The 14,662-nt window shown below is 46.0% G+C and overlaps 2 protein-coding genes across 5 annotated transcripts in view; one reads left to right on the top strand and one right to left on the bottom strand.

Moving 5' to 3' along the window:
• LOC4576132 (all trans-polyprenyl-diphosphate synthase PDSS1) overlaps nt 1-4,834 on the bottom strand; it is a 55,079-nt gene extending 50,245 nt beyond the window's left edge. Inside the window, exon 1 of one of the 3 annotated variants that reach the window (XM_061659438.1) lies at nt 4,149-4,834. In XM_061659438.1, coding sequence (XP_061515422.1) covers nt 4,149-4,184 — 36 coding nt within the window. In that variant the 5' untranslated portion in view covers nt 4,185-4,834. The remainder of the gene's footprint in view (nt 1-4,148) is intronic. The other 2 variants (XM_061659498.1, XM_061659301.1) reach the window with 2 other exon arrangements.
• A 5,779-nt stretch (nt 4,835-10,613) lies between these two features.
• On the top strand, nt 10,614-13,062 carry LOC1271636 (poly(ADP-ribose) glycohydrolase). Of its 2 annotated transcripts, none has more exons than XM_061644858.1 (3): nt 10,614-10,983; nt 11,074-11,194; nt 11,277-13,062. In XM_061644858.1, exons 2-3 carry the CDS (start codon nt 11,173-11,175, stop codon nt 12,926-12,928), a joined length of 1,674 nt encoding a protein of 557 aa, XP_061500842.1. In that variant the 5' UTR covers nt 10,614-10,983; nt 11,074-11,172; the 3' UTR covers nt 12,929-13,062. The 2 variants fall into 2 exon arrangements, with proteins under 2 accessions (XP_061500842.1, XP_061500848.1); XM_061644864.1 differs by having other exon boundaries at nt 10,776-11,012.
• Nucleotides 13,063-14,662: the final 1,600 nt, after the last annotated feature.

Here is a 14,662-nt window from a genome sequence, read left to right as displayed (position 1 = left end):
CGTCGGTGCACGTGCCTTACCAGCGCGTACCCGAGCGCCCAATGTCAATCGCGAACCGAGGTCCAGAATGCGAAACAAGTACCTAGCAATTACAAGCGGCTGGACCGACCTATCACCGCCAGCACCCACCCGAACTACCAATAGGAGCAGGATATGATGGCGGGATTCGAACACGAGCCGGGTGAAGTTTGCAGGCACTGTTTTGATATATGCACGCTTCGGAAAGCGAACTGAATTACTTATTATTACTGACTTTTGAAATCGCCCAGATCCTTGGAGGATCATACCTTCGTGGACGAATCTTGACCTGATCAAAGACTCTCCATGCTGGATAGTGAATAACTGCTTTGCCTATGGTACAACAAATGATTACGTCTTCCAAAAGAGATCTATTTTGCTAATTTTTTGAATGCACAAATTTATGAAGTAAAATATTTTATAGAAGATGATCATTAAGTACTACGCATAGCCAATACTTATTCCATAATCTGTACCTGGCAATAGCATTTCAGTGAAAGTTTCAATTCTATACAAAAGTTAAAACGAGTTTACGTTTCGAAACCTTTAATTGAAAGAATGTTACTAATATTTCCACAAACTTGTTCATACCTTCTTGAAGAGTGGTGATGAATATCTATGCAATCGTTCCATACTTTGGTAAGCAATTGGGCAACATTATTTCTTTCTTTTTTTGTATTTTTTCAGTAGATTTACTGTCCAAACACAAATATTTCTTTTTAAAATCATTATCTCGCCATCAAAATCAAAATCAAAATTATCTCGCCGTCTACTTCAACTTTCCCCAACCAAACCGAAAAGAAAGCTCGTAAATTTGAGAAAGAACGAAATCATTGATTTGCAGAAATTTGATCAATTCAGTAAACTACCTTCGCCAACTCAGGCACCTCATTCCCAAACTCTTGCAATGAATTTCCAACCCTATAAATGACTCCGTATCAACGAGCTGGCCTACTCCCAAGTGACAATTTGCTCGATATTGTTTTTCTATATCTGCTCGATTAGTACTCGATACGCCTGAAATTAAAGATTTGTGTGTGATCTAGTGTGTTGAAAGCGCTAAGATTTGGCGTGTTCGCAAATTAGACTTTCTTCTATCGATGGACTATGCCGTCGAGCTCATTTTACATTCGTAGCTTTGATTTTTTTATGAAAAACCAAAATCAAATTTTGTGTGACGTTATTTTATACAAAATCGATATTATTTAAGTATAAAATGGTTACAGGACCCACTATAACGATAGGAACCATCATTTCCGATCGAATCTAGTAGAAAGCAACGAAAAAGCCGCACCACAGTTGATTTTACAGGACTTTTTCTAAATTCCCTTAAGCTGGAACAGTTTAAGGGAAGTTTAAGGCTCCAGTTTAACGGAATTTGCTCGAATTCCCGGTTATTCGTGCTCGAAAATGTCAATTGGCACTATTTCACGTATCAGCCCAAGGCTTTGGTTGACTTTTGAGCCGTCCCTGCTAACGCATGCGACATGCAAATCCTGACCTGGTGGTCTAAAGGAAATCTGGCAGCTTCCAGCCCTTGGAGCATTTTTCCCAGAATCATATCAGCAATTGCTTTGCCGAGAAAAGTGGAATTCAGATGGAAGAACTGTATTCTCTGTATTCTCATACAATTTCTTAGGAATGATAAATCATTGCGTTGCTATGACCCATCCAAGCACCGTAGAGCTATATGAAAGCACCTCGCAAAAACTATATGGAATATGGCGGGACTACCCAAATGTGCATCTTGAAAAGAAGAAAAAAATCTCAGAGGACTACACCTTAAGCACATCCCACTGTATTTAATCATTTTTTGCATCGTATGCATCGTACACGCAGAATCAGTATGCCTTCTCATTGCAACCATCAGCCGCAATTGCTTCGAACGACAAGTTTGTTAATTTTGATCGTTGCGTGAAAATAATGAAGATTTCATACGTTATTGTTTCATTTCCACAAAATCCGCCATTGACGAGTAATAACGCGCGAAATCCACGCTAGCTTGTAATAACCCTGAACATGGGAAATGGAATATATAAATATGTAAGTAAACCCATTGATGCTATCATCAGATTCAATTAACGACTAAATCGAAACGAAACCCCCTTTATTACGACCCTATTAGATTACAGGATTAATTCCGGAATTTATCTATCGCTGACCTCATCAAACACCGTGGGAAAGTTTAGCGATTGCGTAGAAACACGCTTGGCAGCGAACGCGTGGTTGCTACAGACTATACATCTCCAAAGTTAACATCCTTCTCCTTGGCGTAGTCGTGGTTGAAATTTGCAATGAGTATTCAAATTTTTTTACGGGGATTTTCAGGTTTTTCCTGTAAGTTCTTGACGATTCGTGAAATATGTATCCTTAAATGAAAACTAGCTAGATCCCATTGCTATAATCCTACTGGCAGTGGAATGTAGCTATCAATTCAACACATTAATTCCGATTGGTGGATTCATTTTGGGACTGATTGATCCGGGACAAAAATTAACAACATAACCGTCATGGTTCAAGACCCATATGAACCAGACCTCTCAAACATAGAACTGAGTATCCTGCTATGGGCATACCAATCAGTCATTTACATCTACGCCAAGGCAATTAGCGGCTATGACAAACTGAAATCAACAAGCAATGTTGTTGCTCAAAATAAGAAGAAGAGGAAGAAGAAGAGTTTTGCTCGTTGAAATCCATTAACTGAACGTCGGATATGGAGGGATAGATAACCTATCTATTGAGCCAAAATCCTAAAACCTGGTAACTGATCAAGGCTTGGATCAAAAATGTATGTCATTATTGCACATCAGCAAGAATCGGGTTATGCCCGACTGCCAGGAATTTTGAACGACCTACTCTTAGGTAGTAGGTATTGGGAAGAATGATCCTATGGCGGAAACTGGGGCTAAACTGAGGATCTTAAAGTTAAAACACAGGATTCTCATCCGGAACATCGTCCAGTAGCAAGGACCGATTCTCCAGTTTTTTTTTATACTGATAAGTACAGAAGGACTGTAAAGTGAGGGCCAATAGCATAAGTAAAATAAGAAGATTCTGGACTGCTAACGGGTGCGTCAACACGACCCGAAAATTATCCTCAAAGTGATGAAAAAAATCAAGATAACTACTTGGGTTAGAATATAAAATGAGTTGATATGGGATATGGAAACTATGGCGTAAACATAAACTTAAAAGATACAATTGAGGCGTCAATTGAAACTTGATACACAGCGAAAACCTCCCCCGAATGAAGGCAAGCCGACACGAGATCCATTGCAAACAAATAAATCCATTCAAAAAGTGGCCAAAAACTGCCGTTATTATTTAAACTATTTGCATGTCCGTCAAACCTAGACATAATCTGGCATCGCTGGGTACATCCCTGACATAGCGACAAGTCCACGAAGATCTGTGATGCCCAGTCCTGTAACCGGGCCAATACTAACTAGATTCCGATAGGAAAATCCGTGCCGCAAATGTAATTCACATGCTCGGAATAATGGAGCGGAATTTTACGTAGAGCATGTTTTTCTGTTTATTATTGTTATTGTTATTACTATTTTGTGTAGAAAAAAACTTGTTCTGCGACAACACTCTCAGAACTGATGTATGTGTTTCTTACTAAGCAAGAGAATAAACACCGTTATACATACATTTTGAGAGTGGAATTCTTCTTCTGGACAGAATCAATCCATTAAAAATATATGAAATTTTTTGTAAGTACATAAACATAATTTTAAAATTCCGATTTTTGGACCACTGTTTAGAGCACAGTTTTTTTTTCTGTGTATTCTGAACATTACGGTTCAAAACGATTCTTCAGCAAAAATATATTATGAAATAAATGAACGAAACATAGCCGGGTAGGTAGCTATTGGAAATGAAGGTTAAGTAATCACCAGTCGATGCTATTGAACGTGCCCAAGTCCGTCCGCAATACATATTTCCAATCTCGAAATCCCACACACACACACACACACACACACACACACACACACACACACACACACACACACACACACACACACACACACACACACACACAAACGCGCGCACCTCTCTAGTACGATCAGCTGATGGAGCAGCAACATAGAACAACATAATCATCATCGTTGCCGTCGTCTTACCTTGGTACGGTCGAGCTGTTGCATTTGGCATTGCATTGCATGCACCGCGTAATTCAGCAGTGCATGCAGTCATTTGGCATCCATCTTCTTACAAACAGCTGATGTGTTCGGTTAGCGAGATATGATTGGGTCCGTCTGAAGAGGGCTCTCGACAGTGTCAACATAGATTTTTATGCACAGTTCAATCACATACTACTTAAACACACACACACACATATACACATACTGATGCCGGTAAATACTCTGATCGGGCACACTTACCGACATTGCATGTCCAGCTACCACAAGCCGCATGCCTTGCTGCATCATCCTGTGTATTTAGCGGGACTCCGGGTTCCGAGATAGACTATTGGCAGCGATTGCGAAACAAGAAAAATGCGCAACACACACACACACACAAACGCTTTATAGGGCATGCACCCACCACCCCCTTCATAGCACAAACACACGTGCACACTAGAACGGTAGCGAAATTGGCGAGGAAAAACAAACCGAACGATTCAAACTGGCACAAACACGTACCTTCTAATCACGCTGCTACCGGGATACCGTCTTTTGGGACCCAGAACGGGTTTCACAAATCGTGCGAGGGAAAATAAAGCGTGTGTGTGTGTTTTTGTTTTGCTTTTCCCCCCGAGTGCGTGCACGCATGTGCTTGAAACAGCAACAATAACAGAAACCATATGACATTGACGTTTTCGCCAATATTTTGGAGTCCGGCCCGGGGGAAAGGGAGTTCCTCGCTGTGGTTGAACTTGAAGGAGGAAAAAGATTGTTCAAATTCTAGTGCATTTAGAAGGAACCAAAGTAGGCTATGCATTATTCCAATATTTTCATCCGTACAGTATTGCTGCATTTCCATGTGAAGAGCAGCAGTGCTTGCAGGAGTTTGTTTTTGTGCGGTTATTTAAACGCCGTCTGTCAAATTGAGTGGTGATAAATGTGACAGCTGGTTCGATACAGCACGGTTCGGTCCGCTCCCAACCATATCGGTTACAAAGAAGGCAAGCAAACGTGACGAACAGACAGTACCATTAGGCCAGTTGCATCGCTCCATTTAGCGCGTGGCCACGGAGCTGAAAAAATGTTGAAAAAATTTTCAACTTTGTCAAAATTGCTTGTCAACTGCAAAAAAGAGCTTTTCTCGTGGCCGCACCAAAAACATACACAAGAGCGACAAAAAGCTCCAACATCTGAATATCATCGATATTTTGTTTAAGAAGCACTAACTAGGTACATAAATCAATTAGAATCATGCATTTTAGCATTATTATCATAACAATGGGTCACAACTGCGCCAAATAGCTGTTTGTTTACGCTTTTTCACGAACGTCAAATTTTGTCAACTTTTGTCAACTTTTTTTCTTGGCTGCACCAGGTCACAAAATTTTGACAAAAGCTCAAAAAAGTGACAAAAGCTCACATTTTGAAAAATTTGTCAGCATTTTGTCACTCCCGTGGCCTTTCGCTTATTGGATGCGATTTTACCGGACGGCCTGTAAAAAAATTATATCGCGCGATATGCATCGCTGGAACTAGAACGGTGATACGATTGTTGAAATAGAAAACTCCAATATGAACCATCAGAACTGAAGCAAGTGAGAATTGATTAAGGGTCGTTGATATAAAATCCATGTCAGCGTCACGTACTCAATTGTGATAATCAGAGGTGATGCTCAAACAGTTGGTATCATCGATCAATATAAGCTTCGTGACATATTTGCGACCATCGCTTGGTCAGTCACTATGTCATGTTTTTTTTTACTGTGATCAGTTCTGCAAAATCTCACTGACAGAGTCGTGACAAATTCCGAATGAAACAAAATCATCAAACGAGGCTAATTTTGGCATGCTAAAGATCGCTGGTTGAATTCGCCTTTTGCAGTATGTAAAGAGCATCAAAGTTCGAGGCGGTCCTTCTAAATAGCGCTTAAGCAGCTTCCTTATGCCACGGTGCCAGGGATTATTTTTCTTTGTGTTTTAGTTTCAAGCAAGCGTCATCGATGAAATAATTGTCGATTGACAACAAGATTTGTTTTGTTTAAGCACAGTGGAGCGATGATTTTCCGGGCTCTTCGAGACTAGTGATGGGTAGCCGGAATCGCACCCACGGCTCGGAATCGCTTCCGAGCATTGCTACTCCGGCTCCGATTCCGAAAAATTCAAACCGTCGATTCCGCCCGGAGCCGTCGGAGCCGTCCGGAGCCGTCGGAGCCGTCCGGAGCCGTCCGGAGCCGTCGGAGCCGTCCGGAGCCGTCCGGAGCCGTCCGGAGCCGTCGGAGCCGTCCGGAGCCGTCCGGAGCCGCTAGTCGGCAGCCGGAGCCGTCGGAGCCGTCGGAGCCGTCGGAGCCGTCCGGAGCCGTCGGAGCCGTCCGGAGCCGTTCGGAGCCGCTAGTCGGCAGCCGGAGCCGTCGGAGCCGTCGGAGCCGTCGGAGCCGTCCGGAGCCGTCGGAGCCGGCCGGAGCCGTCGGAGCCGTCCGGAGCCGCTAGTCGGCAGCCGGAGCCGTCGGAGCCGTCGGAGCCGTCGGAGCCGTCCGGAGCCGTCGGAGCCGTCCGGAGCCGTCCGGAGCCGCTAGTCGGCAGCCGGAGCCGTCGGAGCCGTCGGAGCCGTCGGAGCCGTCCGGAGCCGTCGGAGCCGGCCGGAGCCGTCGGAGCCGTCCGGAGCCGTCGGAGCCGTCCGGAGCCGTCCGGAGCCGTCGAAGCCGTCCGGAGCCGTCCGGAGCCGTCGGAGCCGTCCGGAGCCGTCCGGAGCCGCTAGTCGGCAGCTGGAGCCGTCGGAGCCGTCCGGAGCCGTCGGGGCCGTTGGAGCCGTTGGAGCCGTTTGAGCTGTCCGGAATCGTTGGAGCCGTCGGAGCCGTCCGGAGCCGTCGGAGCCGCTAGTCGGCAGCTGGAGCCGGTCGGAGCCGTCGTAGCAGTTGGAGCCGACGGAGCCGGTTGGAGCCGTCCGGAGCCGGTCGGAACCGTCGTAGTCGTTGGAGCCGACGGAGCCGACGTAGTCGTTGGAGCCAACAGAACCGGTTGGAGACGTTGGGACCGTCGGGGCCGTCGAAGCCGACAGAGCCAGTTCGAGCCGTCGGAGTCGTTGTAATAGTCGGAAGTCTTCTGAAGCGCATTAATTTCCCGATATCAGCGATGATTTCATTTTAAATAAACAGCTTACGAGTAAAAAAAGAGTCTTCTTCATTTATTGCTCTGAAGTTTTTTTTGTATTTTTTTTAAACAATAAAGTCAAAAACAATTGTTTGCTCCGTATATATAGGGAAAAACTATGAATCAAACTATTATTGATCTTTATTTTCATAAAAGATGGACGGATGATTGATAGTTATATTCTTTGTCTTGTCCATGTGCCATCATGTTATTCGGTAAAAAACAAGTGCGGCCTAAACCATACACGTTAGTCAATGTAAACAACCGTGCAAAACTGCCATAATTACACTCGTCTGCCTCGTTCGTATTTTATCAAACCCACCTCCCGTCATAGATCTATTGCTCCTTGACCTCCTAATTTGATTCATTTTTTTTCCTATGTATATATACGGAGCAAACAATTATTTTTGGCTTTATTTTTGAAAAAAAAAACACACAAAAAAACTTCATATCAATAAATGAAGAAGACTCTTTTTTTACTCGTTAGCTGTTTTTTACAATAAAATTATCACTAATATTGGGAAATAAATGCGCTTCAGAATGCTTCCGACTATTACAACTACTCCGACGGCTCCGACGGCTCCGGACGGCTCCAACGGCTCCAACGGCTCCGACGGCTCCGCCGGTTCCGGACGGCTCCGGCTGGCTCCGGACGGCTCCGACGGCTCCAACGGCTCCAACGGCTCCAACGGCTCCAACGGCTCCGACGGCTCCGGACGGCTCCGACGGCTCCGGACGGCTCCGACGGCTCCGGACGGCTCCGACGGCTCCGACCGGCTCCGGCTGCCGACTAGCGGTTCCGGACGGCTCCGGACGGCTCCGGACGGCTCCGACGGCTCCGGACGGCTCCGACGGCTCCGGACGGCTCCGACGGCTCCGACGGCTCCGACCGGCTCCGGCTGCCGACTAGCGGCTCCGGACGGCTCCGAACGGCTCCGGACGGCTCCGAGGTCGGAGTTTCGCACCTACCTTCCGGAATCGCTTCCAATTTTGGCGGAGTCATCCGGAAGCGATTCCGGATTTTTGTTGAATTTACCCATCACTATTCGAGACTCGACTTCGCACGAATAGTCGAATAACACGGATAATGAGTCAAAGTATTTATTTTATCACAAAATCCTGGTTTGTTTTTGAAATTAATATTATGTTTAGGTAAAACCATGCCAGTTTTATAAACTTTATGTTTTTCCAATGAGAATATTTGAAATGTTCCATGAATTATAGCGTATTTTGTTATGACAAAATTCTCTGTAAACCATTATTTCAATATCACGCAATGTCATATATGTATACCCAAATAACCAAGATACCAAAAACGCCATTTCCTGTACTAAAAATTCAGTTACATGCAACAAAGCCAAAGCACTGTCAGTTTGGTGGGTTAAGCCACACGGCGACAGAAGCGCTCACTTCAATGTTGTTGAAGTAAGTTTTTATACACGGGTAATTAATTTGCTCAACATGTTTCACCCCAAAATGTGTTTAATTGTGCAAAGGAAGCGATTAAACGTGTGGGTTAAAGTTCGTTTGTTGTAAAACATATTTGTGTGTGTTTGTTTACTTGCAAATGGACTCATTAATTTTGCTGGTCAGTGCACAGTTTATAGATTTATAATATTGCCGACGTTATGCTGTGATGTAAGTGAATGAGTTAAAGTAATCGATGTGTTAAAATCCTGTTAAGCATATTGACCCTAACCCGCCTTTGATCCATCTTTTCCTCGTCAACATGTTTGGAAAAGGTGGGCCAAGTGCGGGCAAGGTCAATACATATGATCGGAACTGACAGCTCCGATTGTTCTAAAATTTGGTGGATTAACGACTGAATCGACCACCACTAACCCACGTGGGTTTGAAGTGGCTTTACAGTGGGTTAAGGCCGATTTGGTTATTTGGAATTGAGCTGTCATTTTTCAACAGCACGGATAAATGGACAACCGGATAAAAAGTACCCGGATAAACGGCGCTCCACTGTACATGTATTAATTTTTAAATCCTTAAATCATGAATTACACTAAATTTCACACAATTTACTACAATCACAATCACATCACTCAACCCAAGTAGTTAAACTCTATTTGATTATTAACAGTTTCTTAAAGCCGTTAAAAATCAAATAGAGTTTCTTAAGGGAATATGACATTTGCTTGCGTTACAGCATAACGACATGTTCCGTTACCTTGTTATTTTTGACTCAGAGCGTTTCTACATACACCGAGAATGCAGCTGAGAAAATAACTGACAGCATGCTTTGACAGCGACTGACAGTATTTTCGGTGAGAGAACCCAAATAGCCAGAATTGCTTAAGCAGCTCATTTTGGCACGCTAAAGATCGCTGCTCTAATTCGCCTTTTGCAGTAGATAAACAGCATCAAAGTTCTATGTGGGTCTTTCAAACAGCGCCTAAGCAGCTTCCTTATGCCACGATGCCAGGGATTATTTTTCTTTGTGTTTTATTTTCAAGCAAGCGTCATCGATGAAATAAACAACAAGATTTGTTTGGTTTAAACACATATGTATATTTTTTAATCCTTTGTATTGAAGAATTACACAAAATTTTACACAATTTACTGATAATTCACAATCACTTCACTCAATATTCATTCTTCAATTAACGAATCTAACTTGTGCAGCAGCAATGAGATTATTGCCGGGGTCCGTCTTTGACACTTTGACAAGAGCCACCTTGTACCGATGTCATGCATTAAAACGCTATAAAGTTCCACCAAGTTCAGTACCCTTTCTTAACAAGCCTTCAAGTTCCATCATGAACCCTACACATAGTGCTAATCAGCCGCAAAGTTCCAAAGAGTACCATGTGCCTGTTAAAAAGCTCCATAGTTCCGCAAAGTACCGTCTATCTCTTAATCAGCCACAAAGTACGACATCGGAACGATTTTTCGTTAAACAGCCCTAATTCAGCTATAAAGTACGAGCTGGCTATTTGGGAATTCTCCTCGGCACGCAAAGAACGATGGAGCTGAGAAAAAATTGAATTGGCAGTTTATAGCGATCGATCAATTATAGTTTGCATTTTTGCCGTCTAATAATCGTAGAAACATTATTAAAAAGTAAAGGAAACTTTTTTGATTTCATTTTAGCGATTAAAATGGATTTTTTGAACATCATTTTAAAAGTCTCATCTCGGCACTTTTCAGAGCTTCTACACACACCAGCGTGAGAAACCGGTTGTCAATTCTCTCACAGCCATCTCTCAGCTGCAGTCTCGGTGTATGTAGAAACGCTCTCAAATGGCATCCAAGATGGCCAAACCGATTTTGACTAATACTTGACCTCGTTCCTACACAGCCCTTGCCCACTTTGCAACAATACAAAAATTTTGTCGTCGAAAACCGAGTTGCTGTACGGCAAAGGTGAGCCTATCGCAAGCGACTGCAGGACACGTTGTCTATTCACCTTGGGGCTGAACGGCGATCCTTGCGCACGTACACCCAGCTGTCACACTGACGTTTGACGTTTGCCGGTTTTGCGGGCGGGCAACAACAGTGCTTTGTTTACAGCACCGTTCGTAGGGGGGGAGCGATCTGTGAGCCTCGAAGTTATCCCGTAAATTTAACCCAGGACGGATCGTTCGCTCTCTTCCAACACGCTCCGTGGCTCTTTCCACATTTTCGGCTCGCTCCATTTCGCTGCCGGACACACGTTGCCCGATATCTGATTCTTGTACGTACATGAAGTGAGGCTGTGTGTGTGTGTGAGTGGTGCCGATTTCCCTCCATTGTTGGAGTGCTAATGTCCCTTTCCCTTTTCCAGCACTCATGTGGATGTGGTGAGCAAGTTGGCGGAAACGGATCCGGGCGGACGGGTGGTCACAGACAGCACAGCACTTCACCCTGCCCACCCGCCGGCACAATGGAAGCGGACACAGCGAATGGTACGTAGCAGCCTGTAACGAGTTGCGCCTTGCGTACACGTATTTACCTGAAACTTTCTCTCCCTATCCCTCGCGCCCAAAGATTGCCTGGATGGCGGTATGGATGGTGGCGGGCCGGCCGAGCCGAGCGACTGTGGCTGCCCGCTGGAAGCGATCTACCACCACCGGACCGATCCGTACGAGCTGGCCCACTTCCCGCCGATCGAGCGCTCGGACCAGCACACGGTGCTGTACGAGCTGCCGTACCAGCCGGACGCGGACAAACCGCCGACCCCGTACGCCGGACCCCGGCCCCCACTGCCCTGCGGCGTCACGCTGCGCCTGCCGATGATGGCCCGGTGCATGATGCGCAACGCGGACGGCTCGCACGCGGTCGAGAGCCGGTGGACGGTGGTGTGCCGCGCGCTCGCCAAACCGATCGGCAGCTCGCGCGAGCTGGCGGACGCGATCGTCCAGTACAACCCGGAGTACCGGGCGGGCGGCCAGTTCGGCGCGCTGCACCGCCTGTTCGAGGAGCAGTGCGACGAGGCGGAGCGGGCCGCCTTCTTCGGCGAGACGCTGCCGCGCATCGTCCGGCTCGCCCTGCGGCTGGTGGAGCTGTTCCGCACGCCCGTGCCGCTGCTGCTGCAGTGGCACAACCATGCCGTCTCGATGACGCAGGAGCAGGCCGCCTGCCTGCTGGCGAACGCGTTCCTCTGCACCTTCCCGGCGCCCCGCTCGGGCATGGAGAAGAGCTTCCCCGGCACCAACTTTGCGCCCCTGTTCGCCGGCACCAGCCAGTCGGTGGTGGAGAAGATCAAGTGCCTGTGCCACTACTTCCGGCGCGTCTGCTGCCCCGGCGGCATGCCGACCGGCGTGCTGACGTACGAGCGGCGCTGCCTGGGGAAGCCGGCCGTGCCCGACTGGACCGCGGTCGACGCGACCTTCTCGGCCGAGCGGGCCCCGCTGCACGTGGCCGCGGACGGCACGATCGAGGACCAGGGCACCGGGCTGCTGCAGATGGTGTTCGCGAACCGGTTTCTCGGCGGCGGCGTCATCGGGCACGGCTGCGTGCAGGAGGAGATCCGGTGCGTCATCAATCCGGAGCTGCTCGTCGGGCGGCTGCTGTTCGAGTCGCTGCGCGAAACCGAGGCGTACTTCGTGCTCGGCACGGAGCAGTACTGCGCGTACGCGAACTACGCGTCCGCGTTCGCGTTCGATGCGGACCACCGGGACGGGACGCCGCGGGACGCGAGCGGCCGGCGGCGCTGCTACATCGTCGGGCTGGACGCGCTGCGCGTGCAGCCATCGGTGAACCAGTACGAGGAGCGGGCGGTGCGGCGCGAGCTCGCCAAGGCGTACGTCGGGTTCAGCTACGTGCCGGAGGGCCAGCGGCCCCTGCCCGGCATCGCCACCGGCAACTGGGGCTGCGGGGCGTTCGGGGGGCACGCGCCGCTCAAGGCGCTGCTGCAGCTGATGGTGGCGTGCGTGGTCGGCCGCCCGCTGCTCTACTTCACCTGCAACGAGGACGGGCTGCAGGAGCGGCTGGTGCGCATGTACCGGTTTCTGACCGTGCGGAAGGTGTCCGTGCCGCGGCTGTTCCGGCTGCTGGTGCGGTACGGGGCGCGGCCGAGGTCGGGACCGGCCGCGGGCGCGAACGAGCCGGACGATCTGTACGACTATCTGTACCAGCGGCTCGAGCCGTCCGGCGCGGCCGACAGCGGGCCCGGTGCGCCACCCACGAATCCATTGTAAGAAGATGTGTTTTCGGGAGCGGAGGGGGGGAGGGGATTGTTTTTTAAACCTGTAATTATTATTGTTCACTAATAAAAACCGGAACGGAGGAGCGCTGCTGCAGTGGCGCTCTAGCCTTAGTAATGACGATGAAATGTTTATGTGGTTTAAGCTGTTATTAACCGTCATGTGTACCACCAAAAAAAAAACTGTAAATTAGGGTCATAATGATGGTTTTCGCATATCAGGAAAAATTGTAACAAAAATCTAGTTATGATTACATTTCTCTAACTGTATCTGTAACAAACACAAACACTTGGGTTCTGCTAAAAAAACGTTCTTGAGGCGCTATTGTTTATTCGGATCAGTTTTGAACCATTTTTCACTAAATTGGTAAGGCTCTCATGGCAAATTAAACTTATAGTTTTGAACAACCAATGTTTTTAGGTTTGCATTTTCATAAAAGTTATTACCTGTTTTTTTTTGTTTTTTGTTTTTTTTTTGTTTTTTTTTTGTTTTTTTTTTTGATAAAAGGGTAACTGTACCAGTATTTGGCAGTGTACCTGTATTCGGCAGGGTAACCAAAAACGTGCAACTATGAAAAACCGCGTTGAAAATTGTCACAACAAATATTTTTTTTAAATAGAGATATGCTCATTTGTTATTCATATACGAAGTTTTATATTATATTTTTTATCATTTATTATATTTTTCAAAACATCTAACAGAATGTGCAGAGTTCAAATTGTTTTCTTCAGATTTCGTTATTAAAAGAACCAGAGCAGTAAAACGATGAAAGTGTGGTTTGCTGATTTTTGACAAATCAATGCTGTGGGCTCCTGCCGAAACATGAAACAATAACACACTTTTGATTTTACTGAATATTGATATAAAATTTGATCAAAACACTACACTGCGTATGTCGACACACAAAATGACAGTTCTGGTATCAAATATCATCAATTTCACTAGAAATAATCCAATAGCACGAGAGAAAAATAATAATTTGTGAGCCAGTCGAAGCCGTACTCAACTTCAATGTCTACTCACACCAAAGAGAATGCTAAAACTGCCAGCAAAATGACCAAAATGGGCACCATAAAATTTATAAAACTAAACTAGTAAATTTATAATAAATCAATAAGCGTACGGACAGTTTTTGTGAAACTGCTGCACTAACCTGCCCCATACTGGTACAGTTACCCTATATTTAAAAAAAATATACTATGACTCTTATTTTTATAAAACTTATACAACCTCTTGAAAAAGCTATAAAAACAGATTGTTTAAAAATCGTTAAAACATGTAATTCTGCGAAACCTTTCTACTATATATGTTATTTATAGTTTTTGACGGTTTTAAAATGTACACTGCGTTTCAGAATGATAGCTTTTCATACTTTCCAGGTAATTCTTTGTTTTCTTACTGGCATGTAGGGAAGCGTTTTCTTGTTGGAATATCAACTGGTTGTTGTTCCATATATTCAAATAGGATTTCAAATAATTGCCTATGATATGGATGTACTTATCACTGTCCATCCGAATCTGGCCAACAGTGCGAAAAATCGTTTGGTCCATCAAGACTGAGCTTTTTTTCAACACTCCAAATGACCTACAATCAATGTATAGTTCAAAATATGTTCAATACCACATCACGAAAACATACCTCATTCCATTCACCTTTCCACGTCATGTGTTCAGTAGCACATTCTATTCTGTCGATTTTATGATGCAGTTTTAGATGGGGAACTTTCCT

The sequence above is a fragment of the Anopheles gambiae genome, chromosome X (assembly GCF_943734735.2).
Source record: "Anopheles gambiae chromosome X, idAnoGambNW_F1_1, whole genome shotgun sequence".
Lineage (NCBI taxonomy): Eukaryota > Metazoa > Arthropoda > Insecta > Diptera > Culicidae > Anopheles > Anopheles gambiae.
The sequence above is the reverse complement of the archived record's forward strand: the minus strand, read 5'-3'. Positions and strand labels throughout refer to the sequence as shown.

Bases quoted from the DNA above. Each gene is read 5' to 3' on its own strand.
- LOC1271636 (XM_061644858.1), top strand. From the start codon at position 11,173: ATGGAAGCGGACACAGCGAATG. The intron at 11,195-11,276 runs GTACGTAGCAGC...TCGCGCCCAAAG, and splicing joins GGAAGCGGACACAGCGAATG to ATTGCCTGGATGGCGGTATG.